The sequence below is a fragment of the Pyxicephalus adspersus genome, chromosome 6, assembly GCF_032062135.1.
Source record: "Pyxicephalus adspersus chromosome 6, UCB_Pads_2.0, whole genome shotgun sequence".
Taxonomy (NCBI): domain Eukaryota; kingdom Metazoa; phylum Chordata; class Amphibia; order Anura; family Pyxicephalidae; genus Pyxicephalus; species Pyxicephalus adspersus.
In genome coordinates, this window is record NC_092863.1 from 95,235,428 (window position 1) to 95,257,773 (window position 22,346).

At 40.3% G+C, this 22,346-nt stretch overlaps 1 protein-coding gene across 4 annotated transcripts in view; it reads left to right on the top strand.

Moving 5' to 3' along the window:
- The window catches only part of NIM1K (NIM1 serine/threonine protein kinase), a 49,382-nt gene extending 29,146 nt beyond the window's left edge, over positions 1-20,236 (top strand). For all 4 annotated transcript variants that reach the window (XM_072416663.1, XM_072416666.1, XM_072416667.1 and 1 more), the window contains exons 2-4: positions 10,009-10,836; positions 11,672-11,940; positions 12,778-20,236. In XM_072416663.1, the coding sequence (XP_072272764.1) occupies positions 10,542-10,836; positions 11,672-11,940; positions 12,778-13,527 (1,314 nt within the window). In that variant the 5' untranslated portion in view covers positions 10,009-10,541 and the 3' untranslated portion in view covers positions 13,528-20,236. The remainder of the gene's footprint in view (positions 1-10,008; positions 10,837-11,671; positions 11,941-12,777) is intronic.
- Positions 20,237-22,346: the final 2,110 nt, after the last annotated feature.

Below are 22,346 nucleotides of genomic sequence, written 5' to 3' on the forward strand. Positions count from 1 at the left end.
TACAGCCAAAACCCATTTCTTATAAGTATATATAGAGTGGGGAAGGAGCAACTTCTGTCAACGTTGTGTGTGTGCCTCCAGGAAGGGAAATAATGGAAATCTCTTTTTAGGGTACGGAGACAGCAACAAAAACTTTTTTTTAATAAGGTTAGGAAGGGTTAGAAGTCTTTTAAATTAATAATTTTTGTCTGTATCTTCTTGATCCCATCTATTGTTGCCACATTTCTTGACTTGGTATTACAATAAAGTTAGATAAAAGCTCATAAAAGGGGATGAACAACAAGTCTAAAAAATCAAAAAGTTTCTTATTTATGATCCTATTCATGATTTGTAAAAATGATAAACACATACGTACATTCCTAGGGGTCTATTTATTAAGCATAATTCTGACATTCACCAAAACATTCCCTGTTGGAGAATCTCTAAAGGTCCATGTGTTTTTAATGGCAGTGATTGATTCTCCGCCAGGCATATTTTGGTAAAAATCAGATTCACTTTTTTAAATAGACCTCGTAGTGTCCAGCAGACGCTACTAAGCAGGGGTGTAGTGGGGCGGCCGTGGGTGGGAACAGCGTGCCCCACTTTTATTGGGAATGGGCACGCATACCCACCACAATTTTGCTGCTCTGGCCAGTCCACCCCCCTGCTGGTCAGGAGAAGGACCCTGCTGGATGGGGGCACTCTGGCCAGAGCCGCGGACCCCGTCTCCAGTGTGGAATTGCAGGCTCAGAGCGGTGGGCGAGTTGTCTTTTCGAACACAACCTTGCTAAGACCTGCGATGAGAGAGGGGGCAGGTTCTGGTATCATGATGTCTCTCTGGGGAAGTTTCTTCCCCTTTTTGAGTGACACATAGGCAGGGATGTAGTGGGGCAGGCACATTATGGTTAGTACTGTGCCCCCTTTCCTTTGTTTTATGACTAGACCCCTGCTACCAGTGCTGTTCTAGTCTATAGGAACAACAGGGCAAGAGGGTTGTCTTCTGAAGTCTCAAGGCATGTAAGGCATTGGAGTAAAAGTACCCAAAGATACTAGATGATGGTGTCCTAATCCAGCCATTTTGGCCAATCTGTTGGTGCATCCAAGACTATTGTAGAAATAGGGTAACAACAGGTTAAAAATCCCTGTCCAAGCACTGCTGTTGGCACTGGAGATGTCTCCCAATAGAAAGCCCACAATTCTATGTGTCAGCTCCACCCAATAGAGAATTACAGATATGGGGGATTCTCCCCACCATCATCCGTTGGATTCTGGTATTGGTTAACACAAATACATTTGGGAGGCCAATTCTATCCTCTTCTAGAGTCGAAATAGAATATCTAAGTAGTTATTTCAGATCAAGTTCTGTTTCTTAGTGGGTCGTGACACAGAGAAAACTGACCAAGCTAGACCCAACTTCAAATACTTTTCTCATAACTCATTTTTAGATGTAAATAAAAGGTGCCAATTATCATCAGATTAGGGGGTCAATGATGGTGAAACAATGATGGTCCTTCTCCGCTGTTTTTAATCTCTACCACCTTCTCCTAATTGTCTTCTGCATCCATCTTCTCACTTAGGTTGTTGAGCAGCTAATGATAACCTAACCCCTTAAGAGTTTTATATATATATATATATATATATATATATATTTACTATATTACATTATATTAAAGAATTTCAATAATTACTAGAACATATGTGTCTGTCCTTTAAGGAGGTCATTTTGGGAGTTGGTTCAGGTTGTTACAAAAGCCCTAATTTTGCACATTCTGTTCCTACCCCTCTATAAATATTATATATTTTATATTCATGTAACCTTATTCTGCCTTTGCCTAGGTCAACTGATGTTGTTAAACAATACTGAATATGATGTCATCCGTGTGTGGGACATCATTGCCCCCTAAAATGTCGTCTTCCATTGAACATATCTTAAATATTCCCTGAAAAATGTCTCCATAACTATTTTAGTAGCTTCTTTATATAAACCAGTTAATGCAAATTTAGAAAAGAGCAACTGGTGGCTTTTTTGCGTCATCCTGGCTGCTGCCTTTAGATTCTCTTTTGCATTATATTTTATTTTTATATTTGCATGGTCATTGTCCCAGCCTGTCCCCTTCAGACAAAAGGTGGCTAAAGTCCTCTATATTTCCAACTAGAACAGTGTTCTCTGAGATGACAGCTCTGATTTTCTCGCACTTGTTAGTATATTTTTGTTTTTGACAAATGTTTTTTTCCAGTGCTGACCATTGTATCTCCTGCGGCTGATGCAGCATGCCTAGCTTTCCATAGTCAGCATTAGGTCATGTCCTGTGCTCTGGAACAGTGCGTGCTGGCACCTGTTCCTGGCACCGTTTCATGGATTGGATTTTCATAAGCCTCCAGGTTTCTCACCTGCATGTCATAAAGAGTTTTATGCCTAATCCTGTCTAGCCATGGGACTCGACGTTCAAATCTCTTATGATAATCAGTCAGAGGACACTGAACTACCTTGCACCCAATGTAGGTGTTAACCTCTATTAAATATGATTGTGTTTTGGAAAAGGTCAACCATTGTAGGCTTGCAACATAAACAGACCTATGAGTAAAGCAATGGACAGACATTGATCTTATGTCACATATGGCATAATACAAATAGCATGGACTACTAATGTCATCATTAGGTAATATAGATTTGCAGCCATCGTAGGAGTGCTTGTGAACAAGATGTAGTAATGACTGCACGAGATCAGCAGCATTGAGATATCACAAAAGATGGGGAAACAAGGACTTTATCACTAAAACATGACAGCTGCTAATTATACGCAGTGCTCTATCCAACTAAATATAATTGAATCAGTGTTAACAATATTTGATTCACTTTATTTCAGCTATTTAATATTTCAGCAAACATTGGGCCTGATTTAGTAAAGCTCTCCAAGACTGGGCAAGATGGGCTGTCATGGGAGGACCCGGGAGAACCAGCAAATCTGGAATGGATCTAATCCAAGATTGAAAACATTTTCTAATGGCAAAAAAAGGGTTTCCAGGTTTGGCGGATCATCCAGTTTCTCCTATGATAGTCTATCTTCTCTAGTCTTGGAGAGCTATAATAAATCAGGCTCATTGTGATAGTAATTTGCTATTTGTTAGCAAATGTTTTGAATCCTGCACCAGATCCATTCCAGGTTTGCTTGATCACCGAGCTTCACTGATGAAAGTGTATCCTCTCCAGAGCGCTTTAATAAATCAGGCCCATTGTTTTGCAAATCCAATGCTGATACTTAATAAAAACAGGGAACTTTGTGGTACACATAAACAAATAGAGTGTTCTTTACATGATGTTTAATCCGTACTAGCAACACCCAAAGCTTGCCAAATGCCTCAGGTGGGTGTTGGCCCCTGTACTGTGACCCGGCTTTTAAATAACCACCCAAAAACAGCTGGGTAGTTACTGAAAAGTGCCAGGTGGTGCACCCAGCTAAAAGGGACTGGGAAGAGCACTGTGTTATCTCGGCACTTTTTTTTTTAAAGCATAATTAGTGGGCTAGATTTATTAAAGCTCTCCAAGACTGGAGAAGGTAGACTATCATGAAAGAAACTAGATGAATAAGCAAACCTGGAATGGATCTGGCCTATGGTTGAAAACATTTGCCAACTAATAGCTAATAAATCCATTCCAGGTTTGCTGGATATAATGTGCATTTACCGTTATAAATACAACTTTCCGTTTTGGGAGGTCACCAGAAGGTTTTGTGACTTCCCGATGGTGAAGGTGTCAGCGTTAGACTCCTCAATTAGGCAATTATTCTGCATGATGGAAAGTCTGATTGAGGAATGTGACGTAGTTGTCTGGTATAAGATCAGCTGGGTGGATCTGGGAATTGCGGCGATGTAATGCACGTGTAAGTCTTCAGCTCTGAATCAAGTAAATGGAGTCATTTATATCCATCATAGTAACAGGAGAAAGCAATATGTTGGGGTTTGCACAGAGGTCACATAACTTAAAGAGAAATGAGACTGAAGGTAATATATAAGCAGCATCTTCTAATGTGAATGCCTGCTCTGGTGACAACTATATAAAAAGGGTATTACTCCTCAGATTTGAGAAACTTCTTCTTCTTTTCTGTTGTCCTATGGGGTTCTATTGTCCTATATTGATAAAGGTTTGTTATAGGGAACTTGGTGGACAGGGTAACCTGGGCTGAAGACATCTCCTTCAGCAAAGCTTACTAGAGAGGCCAATTATTTGTCCACATGTAGCTCCACCACTTGGTCATTTGATATCATGGATCAAATCACAAGATGAAGTAATGGGGAAAACATGGGCATTTATCCCATTGCTTAGCACAGACCATGCTCAGTTTTGAAATAGTGGATTATCCTATTACTGCTTTATTCTAAGGGTCAGTAGAAAGTTTTGGGGACTTGGTCTGGGATACCTGCTGAAGGAATCGGGTCACAGCAACCCTGGATCCCAGGAGCAAAAAATGGTTGTGTGGTGCCTTGTACAAAATTTAGCATTGACCCCTAATAGACTAATTAGGTGTTCTACAATGACTGTTCTCCTGATTTCGTTTAAAGCATATCTAAAGCTTTGTTTATAGATAGAAAAAGTTAATATCCCTGTTGGGTTTTTTAAGCTGTTTGTATTCCATCTGGGATATGAAGAGAAGACTTGTGACAGCTGCAAAATGGGTCAACAGTTTAGTTAGAAAGCGTGAATCTGGTACTAAAGCTATATAGGAAGGTGGTCCAGGTTCAGATTTGAATTTCATTACCAGGCCTCCCTCCTAGGAGCATGCTTTGATGAGCATGAAAATGAGAAAGATTTGAAGAAAGCCATTTTGCTGCATAACCATCAGTACTCCCAGCAATACATCCTTCCTGCACACCGAAAGGAACCTCCTATGAGAGACACGACTACTTCTAAATTCAAAAGTTGATCCTAAACGAATGGCACCTTTAAAGAAGCCACATTCCCATATTAGTTTGCAAAGATAGCGATGGAAGAAACTTCGGAAGGAGATTTAGGACAGCAAGGTTCAACAGTTGATAGAGGAGACCCCATCGGAAGGTCCATACATTGACCCCATAGGCCAACATCCATACATTGACCCCATAGGACAACAGAACATAAGTTTTGTTTAAACATTAAGTTTTTTTAAATCTGAGGGGTAATACCCAAAGGGACAACTGCTACTAAATTTGAAAGTTGGCCCTGAATTAATAGCACCCATTGAAAAGGCCCATTGCCATATTATTTTACAAAGATAGCAGTGGAAGAAACTTCGAGAGGAGATTTAGGACAGCAAGGTACAACAGTTGATAGACAAGACCCCATCTGAAGGTCCACACATTGAATCTCTGCCACCGAGCCTTAAAAAGGGGTGATCTTTCCTCCACTGTGGTGGGACTATTGAATCCCCACATAGGAGGCCAGTTTAACTGTAGCCATTTTTGCCTGATACAAGAGTGATATTTGTTTTACCGCAATCAAAATCAAAGAAAGAATCCAAAAAAAGCATGAACTTTAAATATACTAAAATTGTCACCAGTGTCCTTAGAGTACACTATTTTTTCCAACACAATACCCCCTAAAAAGCAACCACTTGATTAGTTGCTATGTATATTTTATACTTTCCTAACATTTTATTTCCTAAGGTTTGTTATGTTACGTGATTTAGTTTGTTATATGTGTATTCAGGTGGCCATCTGGCATTTACCACTTTGATACGTTCATCTCGGTTCATTGTACATAATTGTAAACATTCTATTGCGGTTCTTTGTGTTTGTGTTGCCATGGACATGATCCACAGAAGCAATGAATGCCTGTGATGTTGTCTATTCATATAACTTTAATTGAGATCAGAGGTGAGTGAGTTCATTATTCATGTGAATTCGGTGCTTTTATGTGCAGAAATATGATGCCATTTCTCAAAATGTGCATTCTGAATTTGTACAAATATTTTTTTTCCAACACAAATGCTATTGAACTACATTTATTATTATTAATCTAAAGGTGCCTTACATAACTGGATTTCTTTTCCACAACCAATTTCCTTTTTTATACCAGTCTGCTGTTGCTATGGGATGGCAATATGAGGAGCTCTAGGTTAAAAGGCCAAGTCTACCCAAGATAGATATTTCCATTTGCAGTAGGCATCTGTGGGTTGCATGAGCTGCCAGTTTCTGCCATCTGCTGACTCTTTTTTTGCAGCAGCTTCTGTCCTACAACAGAGGTCGGCAAACTCCAGCCTTTAGGCCGGATACGGCCTAGCCAATAGTCCGTTCCAGCCTAATGCCCTCCCGGTCGATCTGCCTAATCCCGGCTGGCAGAGGTCAGCAACCCACTGCTTTTGAGCCTCCTTGTTATGTCCCCCTTCCCAATTTACCGCGGCCGGCGTTAATACTTCCGCCGCTGGGGTAAGGGAACATTCCCTCTATGCATTGCAGAGGAGAGGGATTTCCCTTCAGGGGCGTTCCTGGTGGGGGATGGAGACATCAGCCCGGGACTCAAGAGAGGGTTCGGCCTAGAGTGCCTTCTTGACCTCCTGAAATGGCCTAGTAACCAAGAAATTTGCTGATTTCTGGCCTACAAGGTCATAGCATAGGTCAGAACAATTGGACTTGCTGGTTTTTTGCGTGGTGGGGGTTGGTTTACCAAGGTACTGTCAGGGAAGTGTGACAATATCTGGCTTTGTAATGGAACTTTTGTTCCTCCACATCAAATTCATCAAACCATGTGTTTATGGAGCTGGCCTTTTGCACAGGGGCACAAGAAAACACATAAGAGTTTATCTGTCTGTTGTACTTCCTTTGCTGCACGTTTGTATTCTGGTCAGTTCTACCAACATCCCTATTATTCAGCAAAAAGGTCCCTGGTCCAGTGAACCTGGAACTAATAATCAGATCAGAAGTTCTGCTTTCACTACGTGCTTGGGGCTGGTAACTTATTTATTTTCTAAGTCGGAGATAGCCAGGCAGCTAACATTTGTTAGTAATCAAAGGTCTACATTTGCCATTCAAGTGTCTAGGGCAATGTTTCTTGACCTTTATACATGGGGAACCCTTGAAAAAAAAACTGTTAAGTCTTCAGGAAACCCCCTGGCTAATTACTACCATATATTCACAGCTCACAGTATGGTAATGTGGTGTTCAGTAGGAAGAATGTCTCTTACATTTCTAGCCAGTGGGAAGAATGTCACCCTTACAGATAGCCAAAAAGATCATTGATGTCAATGGAGGAACTCTGGTTGGGAAACTTATGGTTGGGAGGTACTTTAGGTTTCTTTTTAGTTTATAGCACTTTGGACAATTTATTAGCTGCCCTTTAGTCCAAGTCTCTATGTCACTTGTGTTTAAAAAAAAGCCAAAAAAAAGCAGAACTAAAAGGTCAAATTCTCTGTAAAAATAGTTCCAGTACCTATTTACTCCTGAATCCCATTATGGTTCTTTTTTCCTTCATGTCATATAATGTTTGAAGAGTTCTGGTGATGAAAAACAGCTTCAGAGTCTTTCTCTATTAGATTAAATTTGCTGACTGAGGCCTCTATGACAACGGTGTTGGGGAACAGGGAATGGAAGCAGTCTGCACTGACATATACAGAATAATGAAGCGCACGCAGCTTCTCGGTTCCCATGCAATTCCAAGCTCTTTAATTTTTTTTTTTCATTTGGTGCCCCTTAGTAAACCATCTGACACCAGTAACCCCTACTGTCTACGTTCTCTTTCTCACTGTGTTGTCAGGGTCAGTGAATGCTGGGAATAACTTTTCCTCTATATTCCAGGTAGATGTGGAATGCCATTGTACCCCTATATGAAAGAATTTTCATTTTGCTGTAAAAGTTATTAGTTTGTAAACAATGTTCTGCAAACTTTGACAGGGGTGGGCCAGTTGAGTGTAGCCAGGGTACAGTAATAACCAGTTGAGAGAATCAGAAGGATCAATAGACTTTATTCATTGCTGCCTTCTCATGATAGTGTTGACTGTCAATAACAAAAAGCATAAATATCTGGGGGTGGAAGTTGCCACCTTGCTAACCCTTCCTTGCTGAACCTTTTTCTCAGTTTTAAATATAATTAAAAATATATTTAAAATCAGTGTGCTTGTTATTTGTCCAAATAGGCAAAGCAACAGATTAATTTTGATTAGCAGCCCCTATACTATTTTTCCATGGCTTTTCTGGTCTTCTGTTTGGTTCCTAGAAGTGGAATTAGCATAAGATCCAAGTTATGCCCCAATCCGGCTTTATTCTGCCAACCCATTCTGCTAGCTTACTGAACGTCCAGCTTTCCAATCTTAATACACCATTACTGAACTACATTGTGTGCCTCTATCCCATCCTGTTCCACCATCACAAAACCCCATTACCTGCTGCTACCCCATTCCACTCCACCATCACTTAATCCACCGACTACTGCTGTCCTATTTTGCTTTACCTTCACTGCACCCCTGTGCCTCCTATTATCCTATTCCAATATACTACAGACTACTATAGTCCTATCTTGCTCTTCCATCATGTATGTCCCCTGCGTTCCCACACTACCCCACCATCATTGAACCCATGTGCCTCCTGCTGCCCCATCTCAGTTCATCAAAGAACCCTACTGCCACTTGCTGTCCTGTTTCAATATACTATTACTGAACTCAACTGACTACTGCTGTCCCACCTTGCTCTATCATCAATGATGTCTGTTGCTTTCCGATTACATTCCACCATCACTGAACCCATGTGCTGCCCCATCTTAACCCATCAAAGTTCCGTGCTGACACTTGCTGTCTTATCCTGATATTCCATTACCAAATTTAACTCACTACTAATGCCCCATCTTGCTCTACCATTCCATATGTCGGCTGCTTTCCCAATACATTTCTTAATTTCCAAACTTTCCCATTACTAAATTTGTGTATCACATGAAGTCCCATCTCACTCCAACTCCACTTTGGCCTGCTGTCCTATTCCAATAAACCATTACTGAATTTCTTAGCCTCCCACTCTGCTCTACCGTCACTGAACCTCAAAGTTTATTTGCACTCCACCATCACTATATCCCACTGCCTACTGCTGTCCTGTACAGATACACTAACACAAAAAACCCTAATTACCCTTGCTTCAGCTTTCCCTCCTTCCGTTTGGCCCTTCTGCTTACTATTCCCCCTTTCTACTTCGTCATCAGTGAACACCACTCAATGCAGCTGCCCTATTCCACTTCACCATCATGAATTCAATAAATCATTGAACTCGTGAATTCATTGAACCCCATTGCCAACTGCTGTCTCTCCTTGCCCCACATGAATAAACACTACTTACTGCTTTTTCATCCTGATTCACCATCACTGAACCCTGCTGCCTTCTGCAGTCCCATCCTAGGCCATGGTATCATTGAAAACTATTGTACTATTCATATCTGCCATTTTGGAACCCTCACTGCCTCATGATGTCTCTTCCCAATTCACTTTTGGTGATGCCCCAGAGCTTCCCTCCTTCAGCCCATTACACGTCATAGTTCTTATCCTCCCCTTATTCCTTACACATGGCTAATATTAACACACTGATCTCTAATTGTATCCTCAGCCAAATATGTTTTTCCATTTTGGAAGGGTTAGAACTTTTGTCAGTGTTGCATGATCCTGTTAAAAGTTTCCTCCATCACTTTTTTGTAATTAGTGTATGGTAATTAGTGTATGGTAAGGCTAAAACCCATGTTAGCTTTTTTGTTGTCTGTGTACCTGCTGGGGATTTTCCCACACTTCTTGTCCAACTGACATCATTGTCACCAAGATCGGATAAAAGGTCAAATCTCACCCAGCAAGTTCCTATCCTTCCCTTCTCTATCCAGTTTGGACTAGAGTTACACTATATTATTTGTTCTACTGCTGTGTAGATAATTAAATTAATAATCACTTGAGTGTTATTTTTGCACTTTTTGCTGTAACTCTATTGTAAGAGAACGTTACCAGATCCTGAGCCAGCTCTCTTTGCATGCATATAAGGAAAGTGATTTTCATAAGTCTTAATGACATTCTCTTTTGTATTTCTCCTCCGCAGACCCAGACGTCTGGCTAATTTTTTTAGAAGGCTCAAGCAGCTAATGCAGACTTGTCTACTCTAAGGAGGCTAATGTGACATTGCACACACCTAATCCCGCTCTCTCACATCATGTGACCTGCAAAGTAACTTATTTCCCTGGAGCCCCAGCCGGACAGCCACTTGTAGATCTGAGAATCTTTAGAAAGGTCGAACCAGCAGTAGATGGTATAGTGGAGGACTCGAAGAACAATACAGATCACTGCTGGAGGATGAAACTGAATAAGGATACAGAAAGTTCTGCATTGGTCCAAGAAGCAAGAGGGGTTGCTGTATCTCCCACATAAGGACCATTGACTTGAAACCCTGGGACATATATTCTGCATATTTTTCATTTTTGCCAACTAATATTTTACCAAATTATCTCTTAACTGGACATTCCTGGACGCCACCCAAGTCCAATCTTGGCATTTTTGGAATATCATGCTGCTGTGAACTTTGACTATTAAGTTGTAATTTTGCTCATATAGAACGGTTTTACTAAAGCCGCCCAAATGTTGACTATGACAGCAATGTACGTGAATGGAGGTGGAAACCAGAGGTACGCCCGGTGGAACCGGCAGGACAGTCTGGAGGACTATACCCGCTCAGATGGCAATGTGCAAGATGGAGATGGGAAGCAGCGTAAAATGACACCCTTTGAGAAGTTGACCCATGATATGTCACACGATGAGAAGACTGTCAAGGAGCTCACTCTTGGCAAAAGAATTGGCTTTTATCGACTACGGGGAGAGATTGGAAGCGGGAATTTCTCACAAGTTAAACTTGGAATTCATGTGCTTACCAAAGGTAATTTCTTTTATATGATGTTAGCCTCTAAAGAAAGTGAACTCATTAGAATCTGAATGTCCAGTTTTCTTCAGCTCAACAAAACAATGTAGTACAATGGTCTACCCAATTGGTTTCAAACCAAATAAATTGTATAGGTAGAACTTCTTTTTTTAAAGACTGTGGAGACCGCCCAAATAGATTGTTACATTTTTTCATACCTAGTTGTAAAGATCCATCATTTATTTTCCTTTTGAGTTACACTGTTATCTACCTTATCTATGTGATGATCAAGAATGGCTGCAGGACACATTGGATATTTGCATTAGGCCACATATCAGCAATTAGCTAATTACTCATATGCATGGGTCAAGGCTTATGTGTGATGACCCCTACCAAAAATCTTAAAACAATCTCAGAAATCAATATAGATGTGCTGGCACAAGCCAAAAGGTTCAGTAGGCTTGGACATCGCAGATCTTCATCTCATGTCCATGTAGCTGCAACCTCATAAATATATCATCATATTATTTAGAGAGCAGGTTAAAAGCAGGTTTGTAGTATCTGTAGATTTGTTCTTGCTTTAACAACCCTATTTACATGTGTAGTTTTCCAGGGTTTTTTGTGCACAGGAGAACAGCTATATTTGCTTATCAAATATGCAGACTCTGTTTGCATGTGGTGCTTTTTAAAAGTATATCACTACAGGTATACCAGACAGGATCTATTAAATTCTATCTAGGATCTATTGGGTTAAATACATACATTCCTGTCTCCAATAATGTAAATGTAATGTAGTGTGTATGGGACGCTTCCATTTTATGGTATTCTAAATACAGTGGGTTTTTTTTTGCAGAAAGAGTGGCCATAAAAATTTTGGACAAGACCAAGTTGGATCAGAAGACCCAACGGCTGTTATCACGTGAGATCTCGAGCATGGAGAAGCTTCATCACCCCAACATCATCAGACTTTATGAGGTTGTAGAGACCCTATCTAAGCTGCACCTAGTGATGGAGTATGCCCCGGGAGGGGAACTCTTTGCCAAAATTAACACAGAAGGGAAATTATCTGAGTCAGAAAGCAAAGTGATCTTCTCACAGATAGTAGCAGCTGTGAAACACATGGTAAGACCTTTCAATTTAGTTCTTTTATGGATAATTCACAAGCATGTATTTATTACACCTTATAAAATGCCTACTAGAATATGGTGAGTAGTGAGATCATTACGCACTCTATTAATACAGTTTATATTGGCAAGTAAGATTTTAAAATGAGCACCATCACTGACTGACCCCGGTCAAATCCCATGAAATACTCTGGGTTTCATGTTGTATACCAATAAAGTCATCATTGATCATTAACCAGTTGGAGTTTCCAAGACTTACGGCACTCCTAACCTACCTCCACTAACTCCAGGTCCCAGTGGTTTAAATATTGTTTCCGATGGCCATTGGTAAATTTTAAATTGCCACCACAACAAGAAACAATAGGCAATTTACCTATGGGGACCACTGCCCCGGGGACCCCTGTTTCCATTTACTTTAGGGGGATTTTGACTCATCCTTTTGTGTCCCTGTGACATGGAATAAAAAGAGAAATTTCCCCAACAGTTCCCTACTCTATCCAAAGTGATACCCTACAGTACTATATTGCTCGAACAATTGGAAAGATCAAGCCTTTGATTTCTAAATTTACAAGATAAATATAATACCATTAAAAACATCATTATTTGGATTTTTGTATATTGCTGTAAAGGTAAGAAATTATTAGGTACTGCTTCTTTACAGGATGTTTTTCTGAAATACATTAAGGTTCCTGGATGAAGCCCTACCCTTACCCACAGCTTCATACAATTTGGGTCCCCAAACTTTGCAATTCAAGTCAATATATCTATACTTTGCAGCAAGTATACATTATCCTATATGTTGTGACTAACCAATGTGTCCTTTTCATTGACCCAGCATGACAATAACATCATACACAGAGACCTGAAAGCAGAAAATGTCTTCTACACCAGCAACACGTGCGTGAAGGTTGGAGACTTCGGCTTTAGCACCATTAGTAAAAAAGAAGAAACACTGAACACCTTTTGTGGTTCTCCACCATATGCTGCTCCAGAGCTTTTCCGGGATGAGCATTACATTGGTGCTTTTGTTGATATCTGGGCTTTGGGCATTCTCCTATACTTTATGGTGACCGGTAGTATGCCTTTCCGAGCTGATACTGTTGCCAAATTAAAGAAGTGCATTCTAGATGGATCATACTCCATCCCTCCATACGTGTCTGAATCATGCCAGCTGCTGATTAAAGGGATGCTAAAACCTGTCCCATCAGAGAGGTGCAGCGTGGACTACATTATGAACAGCGAATGGATGCATGGAATACAATATCCAAAGCCTCTGGAACCCTTCAGACTGGATCCAAAACATCTCCTAGACTCAGATTCCCTCAAGGATGATGAAACAGAAGTAAAAAATACTTTGGAGAGCTTGGGAATAACTGAAGAACACATTCTGAACAATCGGGGCAAAGACTCCAGAAGTTCCACCACCGGAGTGTATAGAATTGTCCTCCATAGGGTCCAGAAGAAGAAAGCAATGGAGAACGTTCCACTCATCACCAACCTAGAGCCAAAGGAGAAGAACACGAGAAGGCCCCACAGAACCCGACGAGAAATAAGGCACACCTCTAAATTTTGTTCAATTTTATAAAATGTGTAGAAGTTTTACTGTTACAGGAGTGCCCGTGAAATTATAGACTATTTTTTTTATTCAATAATGCCTTGAAGACCTTTTTGCAGATATATCACTCCCTAATAACTTAATGTTTGTATAAGTGATTTGCTAGAAGGGATCTAAGAGTGCCAATGCTTCCATTCATTGTTAGGTAAATAGATCCATAAAACAAGTTAGACTTAGAGCTACATTTGGTTTATTGAGATTCTGGGCATTTGTGAGTGTGTGCTTATTGTATTTTCAGGTGACCTAGGCCTGTATAGACAGAGCACCATCTGAAATGATTTACCAGCTCATTTTGATGGTTTTGATTTTATATCTCAATTTTCCTAGAATTGATATTTGGGTGAAGTTCGTGTAATGAATGTATTTATTGACTTTTACATTCCTCAGGACTATGGGGCTGTCTAAAGATTTTGGGTCCATCTAGCTCAGCATTTCTCAACTTTTTTTTTAACATGGTGAACCCTTGGAATAACTTTCAGGTCTTGGAGGACCCCTCCCCTATAAATATTATATCCTCAGCTCACAGTATATTAGTGTGGTGGTGACTGGGAAGAATTCCTCTTGTATTGCTGGCCATTGGGAAGAATGTCATCCTTACTGATAGGCAAAGAGATCATTGGTGTCAGTGGAAATAATTGGTCATTGATCAAGGAACCCACCTAGCTCCTATGGACATACTGAGAAATATTTCAGATGCATTTTTTTATATTCTCCTTTGCTTCTTGCTGTGGTTTTGGTGGCAGAGAAAATGGGTGTAAAGGTTCTGACATAAGTCCAACTTGTACCCGTGAGAAGCTCTAGCCAATAAACAGGAGCAGGGGGCAAAGATCAATGACCTAATGATCCTTAATGATGATCTTCCCACCTTCCATTAGGCTACATTTATTCTCCATGGCCAGCAATAAGAACCAAGAAGATGAGATTCCTGAGTAAATCAGTAGACTGTCCATATCTCCAAACCTCCATTGCCTGCAAGTGACTGGTCTGCTTTAGGACATGTACAAACAACTTGAGAGTAATTTATTTTAATGGCTAATCCCTAATTTTAAATAGATCAACAAATTGCACCATAGCTTTTCTGTGTATACTAGAAAATGTTATGTGATTTCCTCTGGTGTGCCATTAAGATGAGACAATGGGGCTGATCTATTAAAGCTCTCAAGGACTGAAAGAGACTATTAGGGAAGAACCTAAGTGATCCAGCAAACCTGCAATTGATTTCTTAAAAATTATTTGCTTTTAGTTGGCAAATATTATCAGTCCTGAACCAGATATATACCAGTTTGCTGGATCACCCAGGTTACCTCATGAAAGCTTTGATAAATCCCAGTGTGCGATGCAACCCCAAAATCTGAGCTATGTTTATAGTTGTATTGGGGACGTTTCTGCATTTCCAGTAAATTTGTTATGTACAGTTTATGCAAAAAAAAATGTTTTTAAAGGGTTTGTCCACCCAAATCTGATTTTTGTGTATTGGCCGAGCATCAGCTGGTTGATAAACTTATTTTTTCTTAGATTGTAATCTCTTCTTGTTAGGGTCCTCTCCTCCTGTGTCTTTGTTTGGACACAGGGGGACCCTGCCCAGAAGAGCTTACAATCTAGATTTTAATAAGGCCCTCATGCAGCAATATAGCTGCACACTGTGAGCCACCATACCCGCTGCACCTTTATGTGACAACTCAAGCTCCGATGGATGGTTTCTAAAAAGTATTTAGCCTGCTAGTAATCCTCTTCCCAAAGGAATCGCCAGTTCTTGTTTTCCTTTTACATTTTCATCAGTGGTTAATTGCAGTCCACGGATAACACGGAGGAATTGGTAATCAGAATTCCCGATAGGCAGCGAGCTGAATACGTGTCATTGTACAGAGAATTATAATGGTGTTAGGCTGCTCAGTACAGAAAGGAACCAGGATCAGGATAATCCGCTATGCTGCGCTGCTCGTCTTAATGTGCCGATCCGCTCACAGGGATGGCCTAATGCCCTAATTATAATATGACATCTGGAAATTAATGTTTTCATTAGTCACAGGGAGAGAAAAATAAAAAATCAGAGACTGACGCAATGGCCGATTTATTAAACTTCTCCAAGGCTGGAGGGAATACACTTTCATCTGTTAAGCTGGAATCTGGTCAAGGATTCAAAACATGCTAGCAAATGACTTTGAAGAAATCCATTCCAGGTTTGCTGGATCACCCAGCTTCACTGATGAAAGTGTATCCTCTCCAGCTTTGGAGAGCTTTATTAAACCAGCCCCAATGTGCCCATACCAACCCTCTCCAGTATAGATAACATACTGAATATTAATGTGAGATCTGACTTTCCTAACCTTTTTAACAGGCATGGGAACCCTGGAAATAACTTTCAGGTCTTCAGGAAACCCCTCCTATAATACTATATCCACAGCTCACAGCACATTAATGCGGTGGTCAGTGGGAACATTTCCTCTTACATTGCCAGTGGGAAGAATGTCGCCCTTACAGATTAGCCAAAAAGATCATTGGTGTCACTAAAACTGACCGGAGAGGCGCAAATTGCTCAAGGAACCCCCAGTAACCTCTGGAGGAACCTCTGGTTGATGAACACTGATTAAAATTATCATGCTTATCTTTAATTTTTGATACCTTTTTCTTTTTTATATTTAATTATCTAACTGATCTACCTTCCAGTGGGCTCCACACAAATTCTCAGAAAGTTATATTTTATTCACTTATGTATTCCATGAATTCATTTGTAAAAATAGTTTTAATTATTAATATAGTTTCCTTATATTAGATATTTAAGTAGAATTGGTTTGCTGCCATTAACTCACTTGACAGTTTTTTTGTTTTTGAATCCATTGTGGATTGAGCTACTGAGGTCTGTACACTTAAAGGGACAAAAGGCAGGTGTACCTGTGTACTGCTGTAATGTGTTGGTTGGATGGGGGAGGTTATTACAAGAATTAGATTTGATCGCTGTTGTTTGGTGGTTTTATTCCTTCTGATTGCTTGTTATTTGATTGAAAATGAAAATGTCGAACATTTAGTCTTGCAGCCTTCCTCAACCTTTTTTTTTAACATGGGGGAACCCTTTAATTCATTTTTGGGTCTTAGGAAAACCCCTTCTATAATACATATATCCACAGATCACAGTGTGATGGCCGGTGGGTCACCCTTACAGCCATAAGGATCATTGGTGTCAGTGGTAATTGATTGGGGCGGTCCAGACTGCTCATTGACCCCTAGCAAGTTCTGCAGGAACCTCGGTTGAGAAACGCTGCTTTACGGCTTTGTAGAGGTGAACAGCATACAGACATCATGGTGGACCTGCATAGAGCAATCATTTACCATTACAAAATATGGGACCAATACCTGACCCAGAACATTTAGGGGTCTATTTGTAAAGAAGCTGACATTCACTGAAACATTCTCTGATGAAGAATCTTCATATCCATGTATTTTAATAGCAAATTCTCCACCAGGGTTACAATGAATGTCAGATTCACTGCTTTATAAACAGACCCCGTCTAGATGAGCAATGGTAAGGGCAAAGCCAAAGGAATCCCGTAAGGGCTGAAATTCATATCGGATCCTTCACGGACTTCACTGATGGATTTCTATGTGTTGCACAATTGAAGTTTATGGAATGAAATCCACAGCTATAGATCAGCCGTGTGTGAATGTGCATCAATCACCACCAATGTCAGCTCTCAGATACAGCGCCCCCTATTGGCAAAACTTCAATTGTGCACCAGTACTGAACCATATTGGTCTGTGTTGTAGTGTGAGCGGAAATGCTTTGCCTTAGACGCTGTCATACAACACTAGAATGATGTAAAATCTGCAATTCCCTTTGAGACTATGTACATGGAACAGCGCTCTACATAGGAGGTATGTCTGGCATGAGCTGGAGGGGCCTTTAGCTAAACACAACTCATCCTATAAGAACCAAATTCATATCGTCTTGCACAAAAAGCCCAATTTCAGGTGCAAAATCTATACAAAGCTGGTTATCTTTAGAAACCAGCCACTTACTGAGTTTTAATGACTGTATTTTATTATAGAGAAGGACCAATGGCCTTATATGGGAAGCAGTAGTCTTGCTGCAGAGGTCAGGCATGCCCCTGCTGAACCAAGGCTGAGTCCCTTCATTTACCAGGGAGTATGAGGTTTGCTGATTGCAGAGATTTGGGCCTGATTTATCAAAGATCTCTAAGGCTGGAGAAGATAGATTTGCTGGATTACTCCATGATAGTCTATTCCAGTCTTGGAAGCTTTAATAAATCAGGCCCAATGGGAGAATATGACAGATCTCTGCAGAGAGATCACTGCTTCCAGACAGCCATTGTCCTTCTCTACAGCATGATTTTTAGCTATAGACCAAACACAGCTCATCCAATGTACCACAAATGAAAAAGAACAGCTGGGTGTACATAGTCTTATTGGCCTCTTTGTCTCAGTAATGACTTGCAATGCATTGATATAAACATGCTGCACACTTTTGCTTTTGTCTGCAGTTATGATCATCGGTAGAACTGTACGATATATTCTAGTAGTGACATCTATAGCTGCCTAAAGTAGTGCCCCGCAGTGCAAAACCTGGCTCGCCGAATATTCTGCATTACGTGCTGATACATGGTGGTATTAATCGTTTCTACTTTGCAATGCGTTGCAGGTACATACTGTACTGAGGAGCACAAAGGTCACCCTGGGGAAGTGAACATAATGGGACTGGTCCAGGATCCCTACATGTGACCCCCATCTATATGGGATGAGACAGAAGCGAATGGCAGAGAATCACTGAAATAGATTTATTACTTCCTATGTCTGTATGGGATAGATCCAGAGACAGCAAGGAATTCATGTATGATAAATCAAAGAATGCACCGACTGCGCTTTGCACTAAATGCACCAAAACTCTTATTAATGATGTCACGTGTGCTAAAATCTGTGATCACTTTCACTTATTTCTCCTTATTACACTCTACTAGTTCTTTGTTGCACCTTGCTAGTTACTCCATTGACCTAAATTATATTATGTGTTGATATGGAACCCTTTTGTATAACTTTATTTTAATGTAAGTGTGGGTTTTATTTAAATGTAGATGGACCACATAAAGGTTTTATGTCTAGATCTGCTGGAAACATTGGACCAATGTACGTTTCTTACATTGTGCTTGAAGCCACAATAGCTTAATCTGGAAAAAAATGGTTCCATAGTGTAATGGTGGCTCACTGCTTCCGCATGGGCAGGTGGAAGGTTTTGGGTTTGCATGTTCCCATTGCAACAAATGGTTGGGTTAACCAAGAATGGAAATGGCTGGGTAGACAAGACTGCAGTACTAGGCTTCCTTGCAAAGGTTGCCGGTAAAATACAGCAACATTTCAGGCTCCTATAATGAGGCATGCTTAGATTTGTAGTTATTTGGAGGTTGGAGAAATGTAGATTGCTATATGCTATAGGCTCTTTATAGGCTGCTACTGGTACATAACTGGGTACACAACTGGTACTTTTGTGATGGGCTAAATACACCATGATGTCCAATTTTTTCTTCAACATTTTTATATCACAAGGGGTGAATAAAGAGTTTACAGGATTCCTGGTAGAGAAATATATTTTTTACAGGCTGTTCATTTTCCCGAGGTGAACTGGGTGAGATCTAAATGAAGAATAAACGGGCTGTATGTACTTTTATTCTAAATTGGGCCTCTTGGAGTAATCATGTTTTGTACACAAGTTTATGGGAAAAGATCCAATCTGTCATTGAAGTGATGATCTCAGAAGTGTCCCATACTGATGCCATTGACACAAGTCCGGCTATGCAAGCCCTTATGCCCACTTTATATAGTTACATAGTAGGTTAGGTTGAAAAAAGACCCAAGTCCATCAAGTTTAACCACTATAGAATGTCTTTCCATGACTTCCACGTAAATCTGTTGCAACGGCCCTGATTTATTAAAGCTCTCCAAGGCTGCAGAGGATATACCTTTTCAATGAAGCTGGGTGATCCAGCAAACCTGAAATAGATCTGGTCTAAATTGAAAACATTTGCTAACAAATAGCTAATGACTTTGAGGAAATCCATTCCAGGTTTGCTGGATCACCCAACTTCACTGATGAAAGTGTATCCTCTCCAGCCTTGGAAAGCTTTAATAAATCAGGGTGAATGTATCACTGTATACATAGGTAAAAATAACATTTTCTTCCATAGGTTTCAAGGTTGTGGAAACTCATATCAGTATGGACATGGGGGCTATATAAGTGATGCACACAGATCTCCTATAGGGCTTTAACCCTTAGCAATCTCAAGGGTTCCAGATTTTGCTCACATCATTCCTTTATCTGCACATCTCTTACACAGAAGATTGCTTTAGGGCGAGATTATAATGAATCTTTGTACACCCAAACTCTCCGTCTCCAGTTCCCATCATTCTTGGGGTTGTTTTCTGAGTTATTAGCATGTGCAATTTTTTTCCATTTTGCTTTTTATGTATTGGTTGTATCATATTTGTTTGATTTTTGAAATATTGTACTTCTTATTTTGCATCTCACTCAGTGTTTACCTAGTGCATGCAGAATGCTCACTTTGATGATATTCATTGTAATTTGGTATAAGATGTATTGACACATTGCTGTGTTCTTTTGTTTTCTGGTCTCTTTAACACTAAGCGTGTTCTATAAAATGATTATTTTATTACATACTGGCTACTGGTATTATTATCTTACCTATCATTTACCTCATTTATCATTTATGCCTAACCCAGAGAATACAGGAATATATACCAGAAGAGTACAATCAAAACCCAACTGTAGACCGGGAAATACAAAAAAGTCCCCAAGCCTGTGGGAGCAGCGTTATGATCTGGGGTACCTGGGGGGGCAGTGTTATTATCTGGGGAGTCTGTGGGGGCAGTGTTATTATCTGGGGAGTCTGTGGAGGCAATGTTATCATCTGGGGAGTCTGTGGGGGCAGTGTTATGATCTGGGGTGCCTGTGGGGGCAGTGTTATAATCTGGGGTACCTGGGGGGGGCAGTGTTATGATTTGGGGAGTCTGTGGAGGCAGTGTTATATTCTGGGGTGCCTCTGGGGGAGGGCAGTGCTCTGATACAAATCTAACCCCTGGTAAAACACACAATTCAATTCGATATATGCTTACTTTACCTGGCATCAGATTTGTGTTTTCCAGAACGATCTTGTGATTAAAGGTTTATAATTAAAAGTAAATGCAATGTACAGCACATGCCCCAATCACACCACTGCAGAACATGCGGCCATAATATATGCTTTGGATTGTGTGCAATGTTCCTCAACACAATGCAAAAGCAGCGCACACCGGATGTACATTAAGCACAATGCACTGCAAACTTAAATATGGGAACAAACCACACTGCACAGCCAAGCAAGTGACGCAAAGACACATCTTCTAGGTTGAACACGTTTACATGAAAAAGAAACATAAGTTCCAGCTACATACTTTATTAAAAAAGTCATCCAGTTATGGCACAGCTCACAATGCTGAACTTTCTTACTAAAGCCATCAACAAAGAGGCTGGTGAACAGATCAGAGACCCCCTAAAGATCTAAAAAAAAGTTGAGATATTTTTGTTTGGTAGTAAAGCTTTTTTTTTTTATCTTCCCCCTCATCGGACATCTATAGCGTACTATTATGCTGTTATACATGTTCCTAAATTATAAGGAGCATGCCTCACGGAGCTGGGCATTTTTTTATCAAAACCAAGGGCATCATTATGGAGGTTGTCAACCTAATGAGGGTTTAGAAACCTCTTTTCAAAGATTTTGGTAAGTGTCTGCGGAAGTAGTGCATATTCAGCTATAAGAGCTATTTAACACAATACTCTTTGAGGGACAACTCAAAATTCATCAACAATTGATTAAAATTAATACTAACAAGCACTTTATTCTCCAATTAAAAACATCTAAAACATATCAGGTCTTTTTTCATCCTTCATACATAATATTTGATCAGCAGTTTAGCCTACAGATTTTCCAATATTGTTTCTCTGTTCTCTATGCGTTTCACAGCAACTCAGTCTGCTTCACCAGGAGATATTAGGGGACAATCATTGTAGAGGAAATCTTTAGTATACCATCATTCTTAAGATATCATCTGTTATACTCGCTCTCTTTTTACCATCGCCGACCAAACTGAAAAGGTTCTCTCAAAAATTGGCCCAAATGAATCACAGCTCATGGAGGAGGATCTGGGGTAAAAAGCCCTTTCAAATCAAATTGTCTCTTCTGAAGGATTCCTCATATATGGCTTTAAATATGCGCCAAACATAAGCGATTTACTTGCTTGTTCACTGCATTCCTCCCGTTAAAAACATTTGTAAGGTTGGGGGGTTGATGTTTGACTAGAGGACCTGGATCACAATCAACTTTCCAATTTGAGCCAAAGATGCCCATCAGGGTTAAGGCCAAGGCCCTGTGCAGACTGCTTAGGTTTCTCCATCCAAAACCAAAGACTGTTTTCTCCAAAGTTATTCTGGAACTGAAAATGGGTTTTTGGCAAATTGCTGCCACGAAGTTCTTAAATGTTGAAATATTTACAATACTCCTTATTGGAAACAGAACTCAGTTTGGGTCTCCGTGTGTTGGAACCTTGGGGGAGGTTTGAGGTGGGGAAAAAGCAAACTGAACTTTCCTTTTCATTGATCCCCTTAGTTATAAACCTCACAACATTATACCAATGTGATGCCAACTCTATTCCTTGGATCCCCTCCCCCACCAGGATGCCAACCCTATTCCTTGGATCCCCTCCCCCACCAGGATGCCAACCCAATTCCT